This window comes from Papio anubis, chromosome 7 (assembly GCF_008728515.1).
Source record: "Papio anubis isolate 15944 chromosome 7, Panubis1.0, whole genome shotgun sequence".
NCBI classification, from domain to species: domain Eukaryota; kingdom Metazoa; phylum Chordata; class Mammalia; order Primates; family Cercopithecidae; genus Papio; species Papio anubis.
This window is the reverse complement of record NC_044982.1, coordinates 98,753,574-98,769,242: the sequence shown is the minus strand read 5'-3', so window position 1 is coordinate 98,769,242 and position 15,669 is coordinate 98,753,574. Positions and strand designations below refer to the sequence as shown.

General features: G+C 46.3%; 1 protein-coding gene and 1 pseudogene across 2 annotated transcripts; one reads left to right on the top strand and one right to left on the bottom strand.

Moving 5' to 3' along the window:
* Nucleotides 1–3,287: 3,287 nt before the first annotated feature.
* LOC101004209 lies at nt 3,288–4,668 on the bottom strand (annotated as a pseudogene). The gene has a single exon (XR_004185041.1). The product of XR_004185041.1 is annotated as a gamma-aminobutyric acid receptor-associated protein-like 3 (transcript).
* Nucleotides 4,669–6,667: 1,999 nt separating this feature from the next.
* ZNF774 (zinc finger protein 774) lies at nt 6,668–15,376 on the top strand. Its single transcript, XM_003901390.4, has 4 exons — nt 6,668–6,916; nt 9,181–9,303; nt 13,070–13,176; nt 13,941–15,376. The coding sequence occupies exons 2-4, from the start codon at nt 9,200–9,202 to the stop codon at nt 15,179–15,181; spliced, it is 1,452 nt and encodes a 483-aa protein (XP_003901439.1). The 5' UTR covers nt 6,668–6,916; nt 9,181–9,199; the 3' UTR covers nt 15,182–15,376.
* Nucleotides 15,377–15,669: the final 293 nt, after the last annotated feature.

Below are 15,669 nucleotides of genomic sequence, written 5' to 3'. Positions count from 1 at the left end.
TTGCCATGTTAGCCAGGCTGGTCTCAATCTCCTGGCCTCAAGTGACCCACCACTTCGGTCTCCCAGATTGCTGGGATTACAGGTGCGAGCCACTGCAACCAGCCTTTCTCGACTTCTTGATACGTGAGAAAAATCCCTGATTTGGATAAACCACAGTAGTCAAGTTTCTCTTGCATATGGACAAGTGCAGTTCCCAATAAATATACTTCTTGACAGCCTTGCATGATTAAAGGTAGGCCAGGGAAATTAACATCAATGGGAAAGGTAGGGAAGGGTAATGATAGGAACCCCGGAGAAGTTGAAGGGAAGCAGAAATAAAGGACCTTGTAGCCTACTCCTTTTTTGAAGTGTTGAAGGAAACTGGCCCATAGAGCATCCTGGAGCCAACATTCGGTGGTTGCAACAGAGTAGAACTGGCATTCATAGCTGAATTGAGTAGCAAGAAGGTAAGAGGTAGTACCCAAGACTTTGATCCTATGTAGCATGAAGGGTTGCAGAAGTCTCTAAGGCTCCTAGTTTGAGTAATGGGATCATCTCCCCCGTTCCCCATACATAGAGATCTTTACTGTAAGTTTCCTTAAAGAGCTGTCATAGGAGCATGACAGAGTACATCAAGGACAATGTCCTAAAGTCCTCTGTAGTCCCTGTGGTAGTCAGCCTCCAAGGTGGCCCACTATGATGGTTAATTTTAGGTGTCGGTTGGGTGTGGTGGTTCAAGCCTGTAATGCCAGCACTTCGGGGGACTGAGGCAGGAGGCTCACTTGAGCCCAGGAGTTCAAGACCAGCCTCAGCAACATAGCAAGACCTCATCTCTACAAAAAATTTTAAAATTTGCCAGGTGCAGTAGCACATGCCTGTAGTCCTAGCTGCTTGGGAGGCTGAGGTGGGAGGATCACTTGAACCTGGGAGTTTGAGGCTGCAGTGAACTATGATCACACCACTGCATGGAAGCCTGGGTAACAGAGTGAGACCCTGTCTCTAAAAAAAAGTTTTAGGTGTCAACTTGACTAGATTAAGGAATACCCAGATAGCTGAGAAAGCATTATTTATGGTTATGTCTGTAAGTGTGTTTGGAAGAGACTGGCATTTTTTTTTTTTTTTTTTTTGAGACGGAGTCTCGCGCTGTGTCACCCAGGCTGGAGTGCAGTGGCGCGATCTCGGCTCACTGCAAGCTCCGCCTCCCAGGTTCACGCCATTCTCCTGCCTCAGCCTCCGAGTAGCTGGGACTACAGTCGCCCGCCACCACGCCCGGCTAGTTTTTTGTATTTTTAGTAGAGACGGGGTTTCACCATGTTAGCCAGGATGGTCTCGATCTCCTGACCTCGTGATCCACCCGCCTCGGCCTCCCAAAGTGCTGGGATTACAGGCTTGAGCCACCGCGCCCGGCCGAGACTGGCATTTAAATTAGTAGACTGATAAGGAAGATCTGCCCTCACCCAGGGTAGATGGTACCACCCAGTCAGCTGAGAGCCCAGATAGTGCAAAAGGACAGATGAAAGGCGAATTTTCTCTCTCTTTCTTCTGAGCTGGGACACCCTTCTCTTGATCTCAGACATTAGAACTCCAGGTTCTTCAGCTTTCAGACTTCAGGACTTGCACCAGCAGCCCCTCAAGTTCTTGGGCCTTTGAACTTAAACAGACTCACACTACTGGCTTCCCTGGTTCTCTATATCTATATATCCTATTGATTCTGTCTCTTTGGAGAACCCTGACTAATACACCCACTATGATCCTTGCCTCTAAGTATTCACACCTTTGTGTAGTCCCCTCCCACACTGTACCAGGGTTGGTCTGTGTGACCAAAAGAGTATGGCAGAAATGATGGTCTATCACTTCCAAGGTTAGATTGCAGCTTCTGCTTCTTTCTATCTTAATCACTCACCCTGGGGAAGCCAGCTGACACATTGGGAGGAGAAGCTACAGGTGAGGAAATAGTCACATGAGGGAGATTGGGAGCAAGCAGATAGTCTGGCCCCAGTCAAGCCTTCAGATGACTGTAGTCCCAGCCAGTGTCTAGACTGCAACCGTGTGAGATACCTTCAGAGATACTCACCTAGGCTGTTCCAGATTCCTAATCAACAGAAATAAAATAATTTTTTTTGAGACAGGGTTTCACTCTGTCTTCCAGGCTAGAGTGCAGTGGTGCCATCCTGGCTTACTGCAGCCTCAGTCTCCCCAGGCTCAAGTGATCCTCTTACCTCAGTCTCCCAGGTAGCCGAGACTACAGGTACGCATCACCAAGCCCGGCTGATTTTTTTATTTTTAGTAGAGACGAGGCCTTGCTATGTTGCCCAGGCTGGTCTTGAACTCCTGGGCTCAAGCAATCCTCCTGCCTCAGCTTCCCAAATTGCTGGGATTATAGGCATAATCCACTGCACCTGGCACATGTTTTGTTTTTTAAGGTAAGCAATTATTTTATTTCCTTGGCCTGATGGCATTGACTTCATTACACAAGAACTTGCAGCTGACAGAACTGACACACAGATTTCCCCCAAGAGGAAGAACCCTTTTCATTTGCAGAGATGAATTGAAATGTCATGTCTGAGTGCAATTCCTACTCCCCACTCCCACCCCAAAAACCCTAAAAGTGATAACAAATCAATAAATCAGTAAAATTCCCATGATTTACTAAAAGTCATCCCTGCAAACCTTTCTAACTAGCAGCTGCAGTGGATAACCCAGAAGGGAAGCAGCTGGCCATCACATAGTATTTCTGTGTGAGACTGAAGGGACAGTGGCATGGGAGCAAGAATCCTGAATGAGTGAGAGGTGTAGATAATCTACCTTACTTCATACCTGCCCCTTCCCTACAGAAGACATCTCTGTCCTGATACATGGAAAATACTAGAGAAGATGCTAGGAGTGGTTTTATTCTGCAATTGGAAATGCCTGAAGCTTATTAAATTCCAAGGTAGGGGTGATAGAAGGAGCACCAGAGAGAAAGAACAGTTTAGACAGAGATGATCAACACTCTGTCAATTCCAGTTTAATGCTATTTAATAACAAAACTGTCTTCTTGGCCGGGCGCGGTGGCTCACGCCTGTAATCCCTGCACTTTGGGAGGCCGAGGCGGGCGGATCACGAGGTCAGGAGATCGAGACCATCCTGGCTAACACGGTGAAACCCCGTCTCTACTAAAATACAAAAAAAAAATTAGCCGGGCGCGGTGGCGGGCGCCTGTAGTCCCAGCTATTCGGGAGGCTGAGGCAGGAGAATGGCGGGAACCCGGGAGGCGGAGCTTGCAGTGAGCTGAGATGGTGCCACTGCACTTCAGCCTGGGCGACAGAGTGAAGACTCCGCCTCAAAAAAAAAAAACAAAAAAAAAACAAAAAAAAAAACTGTCTTCTTAATCATAACCACCCTCATGCCTAACCCCTATTTTCCAAAAATAAGAGATCCCTGTCTAAATTTCTGGGTTGATGTCTACTGCCTCCCCTGGGGTGGCACTGTGATGTTTGTGAGATTGTAACTGGGATAGGAGAAAAGAAGTGTGGGACAGGGAAGATCAGGGGCCACGATGCATCAATTACAGTGGGTCTCTTTTGGTTCCCAGGTATGGTCCACTACCACAAGTCCCCTTTCCCTACCTGTCTTGTGCAACTGTCAAAAATAGAATATGTGCCTAAAGAGAAGGGAGTACAGGGAGTTGCTGCTGGACTGCCATCATCTCTGACCCCAACTTGTCCACCTCCTGACCCTTCTATGAAATTGCACAAAAATTAAATCTCAGGAATGCCGTAAAATTACATCATCCCCATTCCTCTATCAAAGCCAATGCAACAGCTCCGTCCTGATAAGCTTTCTCCCTGAGCTGAGGAAGCAGCAAAAAATATCAATTGAGCATGTGAAAATGTGATGACGGTGTGTGCGGTGTAGTTTCTAGATGTCTTCACCTTCTGTCTCCTCGCGGTGGGAGCCGCCCTCTCTTTCCCCAAGTCGCGCATACACCCCTCCCCTACCCCCAAGTCCAGATGCTTCCATCTGCTGGGCTTCCAACCATTCATTTCCCATAGACACTCTCATTACCGTAGGCCACATACAGAAAATCATCTTCCTCATGACTGTCCTCATACAGTTGGCCCACGGTAGCACTAGTGGGAGGGATTGTGTTGTTGACAAAGAAGAATAAGGCGTCCTCAAGTCTCAGGTGGATTCTCTTCCGGATTAAGAAGTATAACTGGCCATTGGTAAGGTCGGAGGGCACTAGGTACTTCCTCTTGTCCAGATCAGGCACCCTGGCTTTTGGAGCCTTCTCTACAATCACAGGGACCCTGTCCAGATATTTCTTCCGGATATTTTCTGCTTCCCTTTTCCGCTACTCAAAGGGATGGTCCTCCTTGTACTGGAACTTCATGATGAATCACATGGCTTCCGAGATTCCCGCGCAGGGCCTGCCTTCTTCGCCGCTGACCGCAGGCCGCGTCCCGCTCGCTCCGCTGACGTGTGCTCAGAATAGGGGCAGAAATATCAACAGCGCTGGTCCGAGTGTGCGGGCGGGCGGAATGTGGGGTGGGAGGGGGACCTCAGGTGCTCCTGCCTGGTGGTAGAGGAAAGCTAGGTGGAGAAATACTGGCGGCTTTTCCAAACAGCTGGGAGCACAAAACCAAATATTTGGTTTTTCAACCAATAAATTTGGGGGTAATTTGTTACACAGCAACAGATGATAGACTCTCTCTTTAAAAAAAATCAGTTCTGGCCGGGTGCGATGGCTCACGCCTGTAACCGCAGCACTTTGGGAGGCCGAGGCAGGCGGATCACCTGAGGTCAGGAGTTCGAGACCAGCTTTGCCAACATGGTGAAAACCGGTCTCTACTAAAGATATAAAAAATTAGCCGGCGTGGTGGTGCATGCCTGTAATCCTAGCTACTTGGGAGGCTGAGGCAGGAGAATTGTTTGAACCCAGGAGGCGGAGGTTGCAGTGAGCTGCAGTGGTGCCATTGTACTCCAGCCTGGGCGACAGGGCAAGACTCAGTCTCAAAAAATAAAATAAAATAAATAAAACAAAATAAATTCAGTTCTATTAACTGCTGAAGTCTTTCTCTGTTTTCATGCTCCTTGAAGTCCTTTCACAGTTTTTCCTCCCTCCTCTATGCCTCCTCTCGGCCACGCCCTTTAGCACCCAACCCCCAACAGGTCATGATCCTCTCTTCAGGTGGCCATTGCGGGTACACGATTGGTTTCCTGCACTGACTGCTCTTGTCATGAGACCAAACTTCCTTTCCATCACTCCCCACACACCTGATCATTGTGAACAAACCGCTGAGAGAACAAGGTAAGGCAGAAGGAACAGAAGCTGGAGAGAGTGACAGGGGATAGCCACCAGCCAGATTCTGTGACTCTTCATTCATCTCCCCACTCCAGTCCCAGATTGAAGAGTAATCTTCATGATCTCCCTGATGGCAAAATGCTAGAAAGACTTACCGAGGGGCCTGAAGATGCCTTCAGTTCTCCAGGTCCTGAACTCTGTTCCAGTTACAGAAGGCCTGGCAATCCCTAGGTTTCCTGGGCATTCCTTTGTTACTGAGCTCCTCTGGGATTTCCATTTTCCTCATTTTCATCTGACTAAATCTAACTACGTCTAACTACCTCTGCTAACCAGATATTTGTTCACAGTCGACAGAGTTTCTGAAAATGCAATGTAGTTATCTTGCAGATGACTACAATTGTAGCAAAATAACTAAGATGCAACTGGCTATATGAAAAAAAAAGACAAAATATTACTTAGGATTTTGATACCTTTTATGGTTTATCTCCCCTTTTGGCCTGTGAACTTCATGAAGGTAATGGTTATGTATGATTCCCGAGTAACCACAGTTCCCAGAACGATCTTGAGTATAGAATGTTCCCAATAAATATCCACTGGAAAATGCACCCTATTTTTGTTGAAGGAATGGTGGAATTAGCATCAAAGGGATCTTCAACATTAACTCTATGGCTGGCAATTCTAAGCGTTTTATAGTACATCACAAAATGTTCTTTCTTTTTCTAAATTGCACTGAATCAACAAACGGAGTAGACAGGCACATTTTCTTCACTTTAAGGAAAGACATTATTTTTTAGCTAGAGGCCGACCCAACGTGACCACTGGCTTTCACATGAGACCCAGGAGCCTCCCCAGTTTGAAGCCCAACATCACATTTCCCAGAATATTTGATGCCCTCGCCCGCCTCCTCTGGCTATCAACCAGACGGAAAGGGGATGCGCCTGGGAGTTTGATGCCAAGGGAAGGATACGGAATGTCTGTTTTCTCCTAAGGGCGTCTGCTGGGCCTTTCTTATGTCCAGTTTGAGTTGGTCTGGGACCCGGCCTCCGCAAACACCCTGCAGGCTCCGGCCGCCGGGTGTGAGGTGGAAGACTGGGCAGAAGAGAGGCTGCAAAGGCCAGAGGGCTGAGCTGCTCTGCGCTGGGGAGGGGCGAGGTGCCAGAGCGCGGGAGACCTCACGTTGGGCACCAGGCTGCTCCGCGGTAGGTGGGTGAGGCCAGGAGATTCACATCAGCAGATGCCACACTGAGGGTACGGCATTTAGGCTCCAAACAGGCGGTTCCTGGGGGCCGGTAGCTGGGGAATTGGGTTTAGCACTTTTCAACGCTTGGAACTGGATATCCAAGGCTCCGAGTCCTTTGAGGTCTTGTTCGGGACTACGTTTCCCAGAAGGCTAGGCGGTAATTGATAGCTCTGTCAGCCTATGGATAGAGAAACATTCTAGCCATGGAAACTAAAAAGCCAATAGCAAGAGGACAGGGGCGGTACTTTCCGGCTGCGAGCTGTCGAAGCCTGAGTCCCACCTGTGTCCCCACAGCCCTGTCACGAATCCCGGTCGGGTTCTGGGAGGGACCGCCTCGGGGTTGCGGGCCGGGTGCGGCTCGGCGGTGGAGGACTCACTTCCTGCTCCATCCCCAGCTGGGCCCTGGGGCGGTGAGTGATCCAAGGAGGGAGACTGCGGCGGCAGCGGCGCGCTGCTGAGAGGCGTGGAGGGGGCTCGCCCGCCACCCAGACGTTTTCTCAGAGGGGTTCCCACGCTGGCCTTTGGGAGTCCCCGGGTCCTGCTGGGGTGTGGGAGAGGTAGCTGTGGTCTCTATACCGTCGTCGAGATAAGTCATTCTCTTAATCAGTTTTCTTGCTTCTCGATGGTGGTCCCCGGGTTTCAGCTGATCTGCCACCCTCTTACCGCCGCACCCTGGTGAGGGCCCCAGCACCGAGAAGAAGAACGGGGTTCAGCCCCACGCGTGCAGTCATGTTCCTATTAATAAACCCGGTGAACGCACTGGAGATTCTCACAATGGCACTTAGTCACAGCCCCTCAGAGCTGTGGGGCCTTTGAGGTCATCTGCGCATGGGGAAAGGGACGGGCTGGGAAACAGGGTTTCTATAACCGTGGCTAAGAAGTCTCCAGCAAGGGGGCCCTGCAGCTGTGTTTTGTAATGAATGTAGAAATAAAAATTATACTAAAAGCTCTTTTTTTTTTTTTCCTTTTTCTTCTTCTACTTCTTTTTTTTTTTTTTTAGAGGGGATTTCGCTCTTGTTGCCCAGGCTGGAATGCAACGGTGCTATCTCCGTTCACTGTAGTCTCTGCCTCCCGGGTTCAAGCGATTCTCCTGCCGCAGCCTCCCGAGTAGTTGGGATTACAGGTGTGCGCCACCACACCCGGCTAATTTTGTATTATTGGTAGAGACAGGGTTTCACCATGTTGGCCAGGTTGATCTCGAACTCCTGACCCCAGGTGATCTGCCCATCTCGTTCTCCCAAAGTGCTGGGATTACAGTCATGAGCCACAGCGCCCGACCAATACTGAAAACTGTTATTACCATTTTTACTTTCTAATTACATTATTGTTGCTTGTTAAAGTTTTAAACCAGAGCAATGGTTTTTAGATCCTTAAAAACTCAATACTTTATAAATGACCAATAATAATGTCTGTAAATACATAAATATTTCCCCCAAAAGTGTGTCTGTGTGTGTGTGTGTGTGTGTGTCTGTGTCTGTATCTGTGTTCCAGTAGTAAATAGGTGCTTTGTAGTGGGACAAAAGATGTGAAAGAGTAAAACTTCTTCACCCTAGTCTGGTCCTTCCTCCCGTGAAATGCAATATTCTTTGTAGTGGGTGGTCATGCTGGCTGAATTTTTTTTTTTTTTTTTTAAGGGAGAGACAGGGGCTCACTCTGTTGCTAGGCTGGAGTGCATGGAGTGCAGTGGCGCCATCATAGCTCACTGCAGCCTTGAACTCCTGGGCTGAAGTGATCCTCCCACCTCAGCCTCCTGAGTAGCTGGGACCACAAGTGCATGCCACCATGCCTGGCTGATTTTTAAAAGTTCTTTGTAGAGAAAGGGGTCTCAATATGTTGCTGAGGCTGGTGTATTGGAAAGTTTTAAAGGGAAAAAACATTATCTTAATTTCTTTGTGACTCCTATGCCTGGCAACATATTGATTGTTGAATAAATTACTGATCCATCCAGTAGTTGACTCTGACTATCCTCCAAAAAGTAATGTTTTTCATGATATTGCTGTCAATTTATTAATATATTAATGATTGGTTTCAGCCTTTAAGAGTTGTGTTTTGTGCTTATCCCCATTGACTTTCACTTATTTTTACAACCTATCCATGTCTTTTTTTTTAAAAAAAAAATGTCTTTTTCAGTCTTATTTCTGACTCCATTAAGATCTTGAAATAGAGTAGTATCCAACACAGTTCCCTTTGGGGTTCTGCATAATCTGTCCCTTGAGGTTGACCCCAAATCTGCAAGCCAAGAAGTCAGCTGTTCTCATAACTAATATGAGTATAGTTAAGTCCACAATTTCCTTGTTTGCTGAGGAAAATGAAGTTGGAGAGAATCAAAAGCTTTCCAGAAATCAAATTGTACCTACCAACTCTCTCCTTTGTTTACCTTGTTCATCATGGACAATTTTTTCCTCAAAAAGTTAATGTATCTAAAAGACTGGGTTCTGTCGATGTGTTTGGGAGGCCTAGGCCTCTCTTAGTAATGGGAAAGTTGGCCAGGAGAAGATGTATGTAAAAACAGACTAAGAAAAGCAACCCTCTGTGGTTGACAGAATTTACCTCAGGACCATTCTGATCAGGTGTGGGGGGTTGTTTGTGTACACTGATGGCCGTTTTTTGGCTTTCAGACAATGGTGAGAATACCTAGGGAGCTACTGATGCATATCGAGGTCTCTTGCTTTAGGAACTGATGACCCTTGATAATGTGGCTGAGGACTTCAGGGAAGAGTGGGTTACCTGGACACTGCTTAGAGAATCCTCTTCAGGAATGCCACCCAGCACAGTTAGAAGAATGGGCTATCAAAGGGTAAGAATGCTACTCTCCTTTATTTTATTTATTTATCTTGTTTTTTTGAGATGGGGTCTCGCTCTGTCATCCAGGCTGGAGTGCAGTGGCGTGATCTCGATTCACTGCAACCCTTGCCTCCTGGGCTCAAGCAATTCTCCCAACTCAACCTCCTGAGTAGCTGGGATCACAGGCATGTGCCACCATGCCCAGCTAGTTTTTGGTGTTTTTAGTAGAGACAGGATTTTGCTATGTTGGCCAGGCTGGTCTCAAACTCCTGAGCTCAAGCAATCCACTGCTTCCACCTTCCAAAGTGCTGGGATTATGGGTGCCACCATGCCTGGCCACTACTCTCCTTTAATTTGAGACTTAGATAAAGGGCCCAGGTCTGAGTAGTCTCTGGTATGTTGGTGTCTTAGAGCTCCAGACCTCTGTAAGATTAATTGTTGCCTCCTTGGCAGAAAAAGAATTACGTCTTTATGCATTTTATGGTTTGTAAATATCTTTGCTATTTATTGTCTTTTTAATATCTCATCATAATTTTTTGATATATGTATTACTGTCCCCCTTTTCCAGCCTGGGTTGAACTCTCACCTCTGCCACTTAACTTTTGAGACTTCTGAGGTCTTTGTGGAAAAGGAGGTAATTTTTTCTGTCACTTAAAAACAGGCTGGGCGCAGTGGCTCACGCCTGTAATCCCAGCATTTTGATAGGCCGAGGTGGGTGGATCACAAGGTCAGGAGTTCAAGACCAGCCTGGCCAATTTGATGAAACCCCATCTCTACTAAAAATATAAAAATCAGCTGGGTGTGGTAGCAGGCGCCTGTAATCCCAGTTACTCTGGAGACTGAGCAGGAGAATCGCTTGAACCTGGCAGGCGGAGGTTGCAGTCAGCTGAGACCGTACCATTGCACTCCAGCCTAGGCAATAGAGCAAGACTCTGTCTCAAACAAACAAACAAACAAATAAAATACCTCCAATTGCTCTTTCCCAAATATCCTGGCTACCCTTCCTTCTGCTTTACTTTTTTTTTTTTTTTTGTGGCAGAGTCTCTCTCTGTCACCCAGGCTGTAGTGTTGTGGTGCGATCTCGGCTCACTGCAACCTCTGCCTCCTGGGTTCAAGCGATTCCTGGATAATTTTTTTGTATTTTTAGTAGAGATGGGTTATCTCCATGTGGGCCAGGTTGGTCTCAAACTCCTGACCTCAAGCGATCCGCTCACTTCGGCCTCCCAAAGTGCTGGGATTACAGGAGAGAGCCACCGCACTCTAATTTTTGTATTTTTAGTAGAGTTGAGGTTTCACCATGTTGGCCAGGCGGGTCTTGAACTCCTGACCTCAAGTGATCCACTGGCCTTGGCCTCCCAAAGTGCTGGGATTAGAGGCGTGAGCCACTGCACCTGGCCTACTTCATCTATTATACAAGTAATGTATACTCATTAAAGCAAAAGACAATCAAAATGAAAACAAACGTCATCCCTAATCCCACCACTGAAGAGTTACTATCCTACCAGCATTTTTCTAAGCATGTATACGATTTTAAAACAAGCACAAAAGGATAATATTGGGATTATACTGTACATTCAGCTGCACATTCTTTCTTCCATGTTGTATCATGAATATATTTTGACAACAATAAATATCTTTCTTTACATCACTTAAAATAACCACCTAGTATTTTGTTTTATGGAATACAATATTATTTTGTTGTTGAAGTCAAACATTAGATTGAACCATATATCTGACCTTTTTTTAACCTATAAAAATAGCAATTGCCTGAGCTACTTGGGAGGCTGAGGCAGGAGGATCCCTTGAGCACAGGAGTTCCAGGCTGCAGTGAGCTATATAATTATTCCTTTGTTGTGGGACATTTAGGTCATTTCTAAATTTTCACCAGGTTGTGATAAACCTCTTTTAACTCATTTTTTAAAAGTGTTTTTTTATTGAAGTATAATTTTATCATTTCCTTAGAATTCTCAGAACTAGAATTGGTAGGTCAAAGAACAGATACATTTCTAAGGTAATTAATACTTTGCAAAATGCCTTCCAAGAAGATCGAATCAATTGATTTATTCCCACAAACATTATATGAAAGTATCCATTTCTTTATATTCTACCTTTCACAGTGGGTATAATAATTTAAATAGTCTGGGGCTGGGTGTGGTGGTTCATGCCTATAATCCCAGCATTTTGGGAGGTTGAGGCAGGAGGACCACTCGAGCTCTGAAGCTCAAGACCAGCCTGGGCAACATAATGAGACCCTGTCTCTACAAAAAGTTACATTAGCCAGGTGTAGGGGTTTGTGCCTGTGGTCCCAACTACTTGGGAGGCTGAGGTGAGAGAATAGCTTGAGCCAGGAGCTCGAGGATGCAGTGAACTGTGATTGTACCAGTGCTCTCCAGCCTGGGTGACAAAGCAAGAGCCTGTCTCAAAAACGAACATGCACACAAAACACAAAAAAAGAGTCTGGGAAAAATAGCAATGATAGTTAACATTTATTGAAGTCTTTTTTTTTGGAGATAGAGTCTGTGTCGCCCAGGCTGGAATGCCGTGGTGCAATCTCAGCTCACTGCAACCTCCATCTCCCAGGCTCAAGCAATTCCCATGCCTCAGCCTCCCAAGTAGATGAGATTACAGGTGTGCACCACCACATGTGGCTAATTTTTGTATTTTTAGTAGAGACAGGGTTTCTCCGTGTTGGCCAGGCTGGTCTTGAACTCCTAGCCTCAAGTGATCCATCTGCCTTGGCCTCCCAAAGTGCTGAGATTACAGGTGTGAGCTACTGCACCTAGCCAATGGATCTTATTGTTATCCCTTTTTTTTTTTTTTTTTTGAGATAAAGTCTCACTCTGTAGCCCAGGCTGGAGTGCAGTGGTGTGACCTCAGTTCACCACAACCTCTGCCTCCCAGGTTCAAGTGATTCTCCTGCCTCAGCCTCCCAAGTAACTGGGACTACAGGCCTGTGCCATCATGCCCGGCTATTTTTAGTAGAGACGGGGTTTCACTATGTTGGCCAGGCTGGTCTCAAACTCCTGACCTCGTGATCCGCCTGCCTCGGCCTCCCAAAGTTCTGGGATTACAGGCGTGAGTCACCGCGCCCGGCCTCTTATCCCTATTTTATTGATGAAGACATCGAGGCACAGAGTTTAAGTAACTTTCTTAAGGCCACACAGCTTGTAAGAGGCAGGATTATGACTCAAACCCAGGCAGTGTGAATGCTGAGTTTGTACTCATTATCTCTACACTATATTGCCTCAGTGTATCATTGTTATAATGGAATTTCTTTGATTATAGTGAGGTTAAACATTTTTCATATATTTATAGGCTACTTAACAAGTGTTTATCTTTTTCTTGTGGCTTTTTTGACTGCTGCCGTTCTGGGAAAATTTTAAAGCCCAACATTATAGTTAACTTCCTTTATTCTTTCTAAGGGTGAGGTCATGGCAGCTTTGTTTCTGATCAAACCCTCTCCATATTTAACTTCAGCCTTGTGCCTTCAGAAATGGTTATTGTATTTACTTATTCAGAGTTTCTGTCAACTGAGTCTGTTTTTTTTTGTTTTGTTTTGTTTTTGTTTTTATGGGAGGAAAAGAGCTTTTTTTTCTTAGTATTTTGGGGAAATCACCCTGTTTTATCACTGTACCATGGCTGTACTTTTAATGAGACCAAATACATGTTAGAGTTTCCCTGGTGTTCTCTCATATCTAGGTAGGGAGTAGGGCTTGGATTTTGGTCAGGCCTTGTGTGATTGACTCAGACTCACATCCTATGTTTACATTCCTGTGTAGAATTTCCAGGCCTAGTGTAATCTCCCAGTTGGAGCAGAAAGAAGAGCCATGGGTCCTACCACTCCAAAACTTTGAGGCGAGAAAGATCCTGAGGGAAAGCCACGCAGGTGAGATGTGAGTGCTCCCCAGTGGAAGGAAATCTAGCATTTCAGCCTTGTTTAGATGAAGAATTTGGAATGCCGCCCTAGAATTTTGTTCCTACTAGCAGACATTTAAATTTGACTTAATGGTCAGTAGTTGACTAAATAAAGTCTACATTTTGACTAAGCATTTCACTTTTGTCTAACCTATGTTTTTTCTGAGATGGAGTCTCCCTCTGTCTCCCAGCCTGGAGTGCAGTGACACAATCTCTGCTCAAAGCAACCTCCGCCTCCTGGGTTCAAGTGATTCTCCTGCCTCAGCCTCCCGAGTAGCTGGGACTATAGGCATCCACCACCATGCCAAGCTAATTTTTGTATTTTTAGTAGAGATGGAGTTTCACCACGTTGGCCAGGCTGGTCTCGAACTCCTAACCTCAAGTGCTCTGCATGCTTCGGCCTCGCAAAGTGCTGGGATTACAGGCGTGAGCCACCACGCCTGGCCTAAACCTTTAATATCTTCTAAAGAAACTGCCCAATATTGACAATATGTGGTCTTCACTTGAAGGATATCAAGATTCATCTGGCCATCTTAAAATTTAAAAAGTTTAGGAATTCATGTGTTCTGACAGCTCAATGAACCTCAATAAACTTTTCACAAAGTGAAAAGCAGAACGGTTGAATTAAGTGCAATCTGCTACAGAAACAGGGATTTTAATCTTTTTCACTGTTTTCTGATATTCCTTCCTGGTAACTGATAACTTTATTCTCTGTTACCTACATTAATTTTTCAGACTTTGAGCATCAGGTGGCAAAGCTCAATCAGGACATTTCTGAAACAGCAGAACAATGTGGAACATCTTCAGAAAGAACCAATAAAGATCTTTCTCATACTCTTAGTTGGGGAGGAAACTGGGAGCGAGGCCTAGAATTAGAAGGGCAACATGGAACCCTTCCAGGAGAGGACCAGCTGGAGCCCTTTTCACAGGAGAGGGATTTAAACAAGCTCCTGGATGGATATGTAGGAGAGAAGCCTATGTGTGCAGAATGCGGGAAAAGCTTTAACCAGAGTTCCTATCTCATAAGACACCTAAGAACCCACACTGGCGAGAGGCCCTATACGTGCATTGAGTGTGGGAAAGGCTTCAAACAGAGCTCAGACCTTGTCACCCATCGCAGAACACACACAGGAGAGAAGCCCTACCAATGCAAGGGGTGTGAGAAAAAATTCAGCGACAGCTCAACACTCATCAAACATCAGAGAACCCACACAGGGGAGAAACCCTATGAGTGCCCAGAGTGTGGGAAGACTTTTGGGCGGAAGCCACACCTCATAATGCACCAAAGAACCCACACAGGCGAGAAGCCCTACACGTGCCTGGAATGTCACAAAAGCTTCAGTCGAAGCTCAAATTTCATCACTCACCAGAGGACCCACACAGGGGTGAAGCCTTACAGGTGTAATGACTGTGGGGAGAGTTTTAGCCAGAGCTCAGATTTGATTAAGCACCAACGAACCCACACGGGAGAACGGCCCTTCAAATGCCCAGAGTGTGGGAAGGGCTTCAGAGATAGTTCTCATTTTGTAGCTCACATGAGTACTCATTCAGGAGAAAGACCTTTCAGTTGTCCTGACTGCCACAAAAGCTTCAGTCAGAGCTCACATTTAGTCACGCACCAAAGAACACACACAGGTGAGAGACCTTTTAAGTGTGAAAACTGTGGGAAAGGATTCACTGACAGCTCCGCCCTCATTAAGCACCAACGAATCCACACAGGAGAAAGACCGTACAAATGTGGGGAGTGTGGGAAGAGCTTCAATCAGAGCTCCCACTTTATTACCCATCAGAGAATCCACTTAGGAGACAGGCCCTATCGATGTCCTGAGTGTGGCAAGACCTTCAATCAGCGTTCCCATTTCCTCACACACCAGAGAACGCATACAGGAGAAAAACCTTTCCACTGTAGTAAATGTAACAAGAGCTTCCGTCAGAAAGCGCATCTTTCATGCCATCAAAACACCCATTTGGTTTAGGAAATAGTCTTTAGTGTTCTGCTGCTCCCTTGTGAATTTTCATTGCTACTGTCTTCAAGCACCCCAAATAGAGAAAACCTGGGCATCAGTGGCTCAATTTAGGCCCTGATCTATCCTCCCTCTTTCTTGTCTATGTTATAGAGGATAAACTTAAAGGGACCAAACAACGGTCTGAATACAAAAGGCATTCCTTCAGTGTGTGACTGACTCTTAGGGAAATGTGAGTTTAATAGTTGATGCTGGCCAGGCGTGGTGGCTCACGCTTGTAATCCTAGCACTTTTGGGAGGCCAAGGCGGGTGGATCACTTGAGGTCAGGAGTTTGAGACCAGCCTGGCTAACACGGTGAAACCCCGTCTCTACTAAAAATACAAAAACAGCCAGGCGTGGTGGCGGCCAGTCCCAGCTGCTCAGGAGGCTGAGGCAGGAGACGGGCGTGAACCCAGAGGCGGAGCTTGCAACGCAAGCCAAGATTGAGCCACTGCACTCC

Excerpts from the sequence above, each read along its gene's own strand:
- ZNF774 (XM_003901390.4), top strand. The coding sequence starts at position 9,200 with ATGTGGCTGAGGACTTCAGGGAAGAGTGGGTTACCTGGACACTGCTTA. Across the intron at positions 9,304-13,069 it reads GAAGAATGGGCTATCAAAGG|AATTTCCAGGCCTAGTGTAA; the intron begins GTAAGAATGCTA and ends ATTCCTGTGTAG. Across the intron at positions 13,177-13,940 it reads CCTGAGGGAAAGCCACGCAG|ACTTTGAGCATCAGGTGGCA; the intron begins GTGAGATGTGAG and ends TTAATTTTTCAG.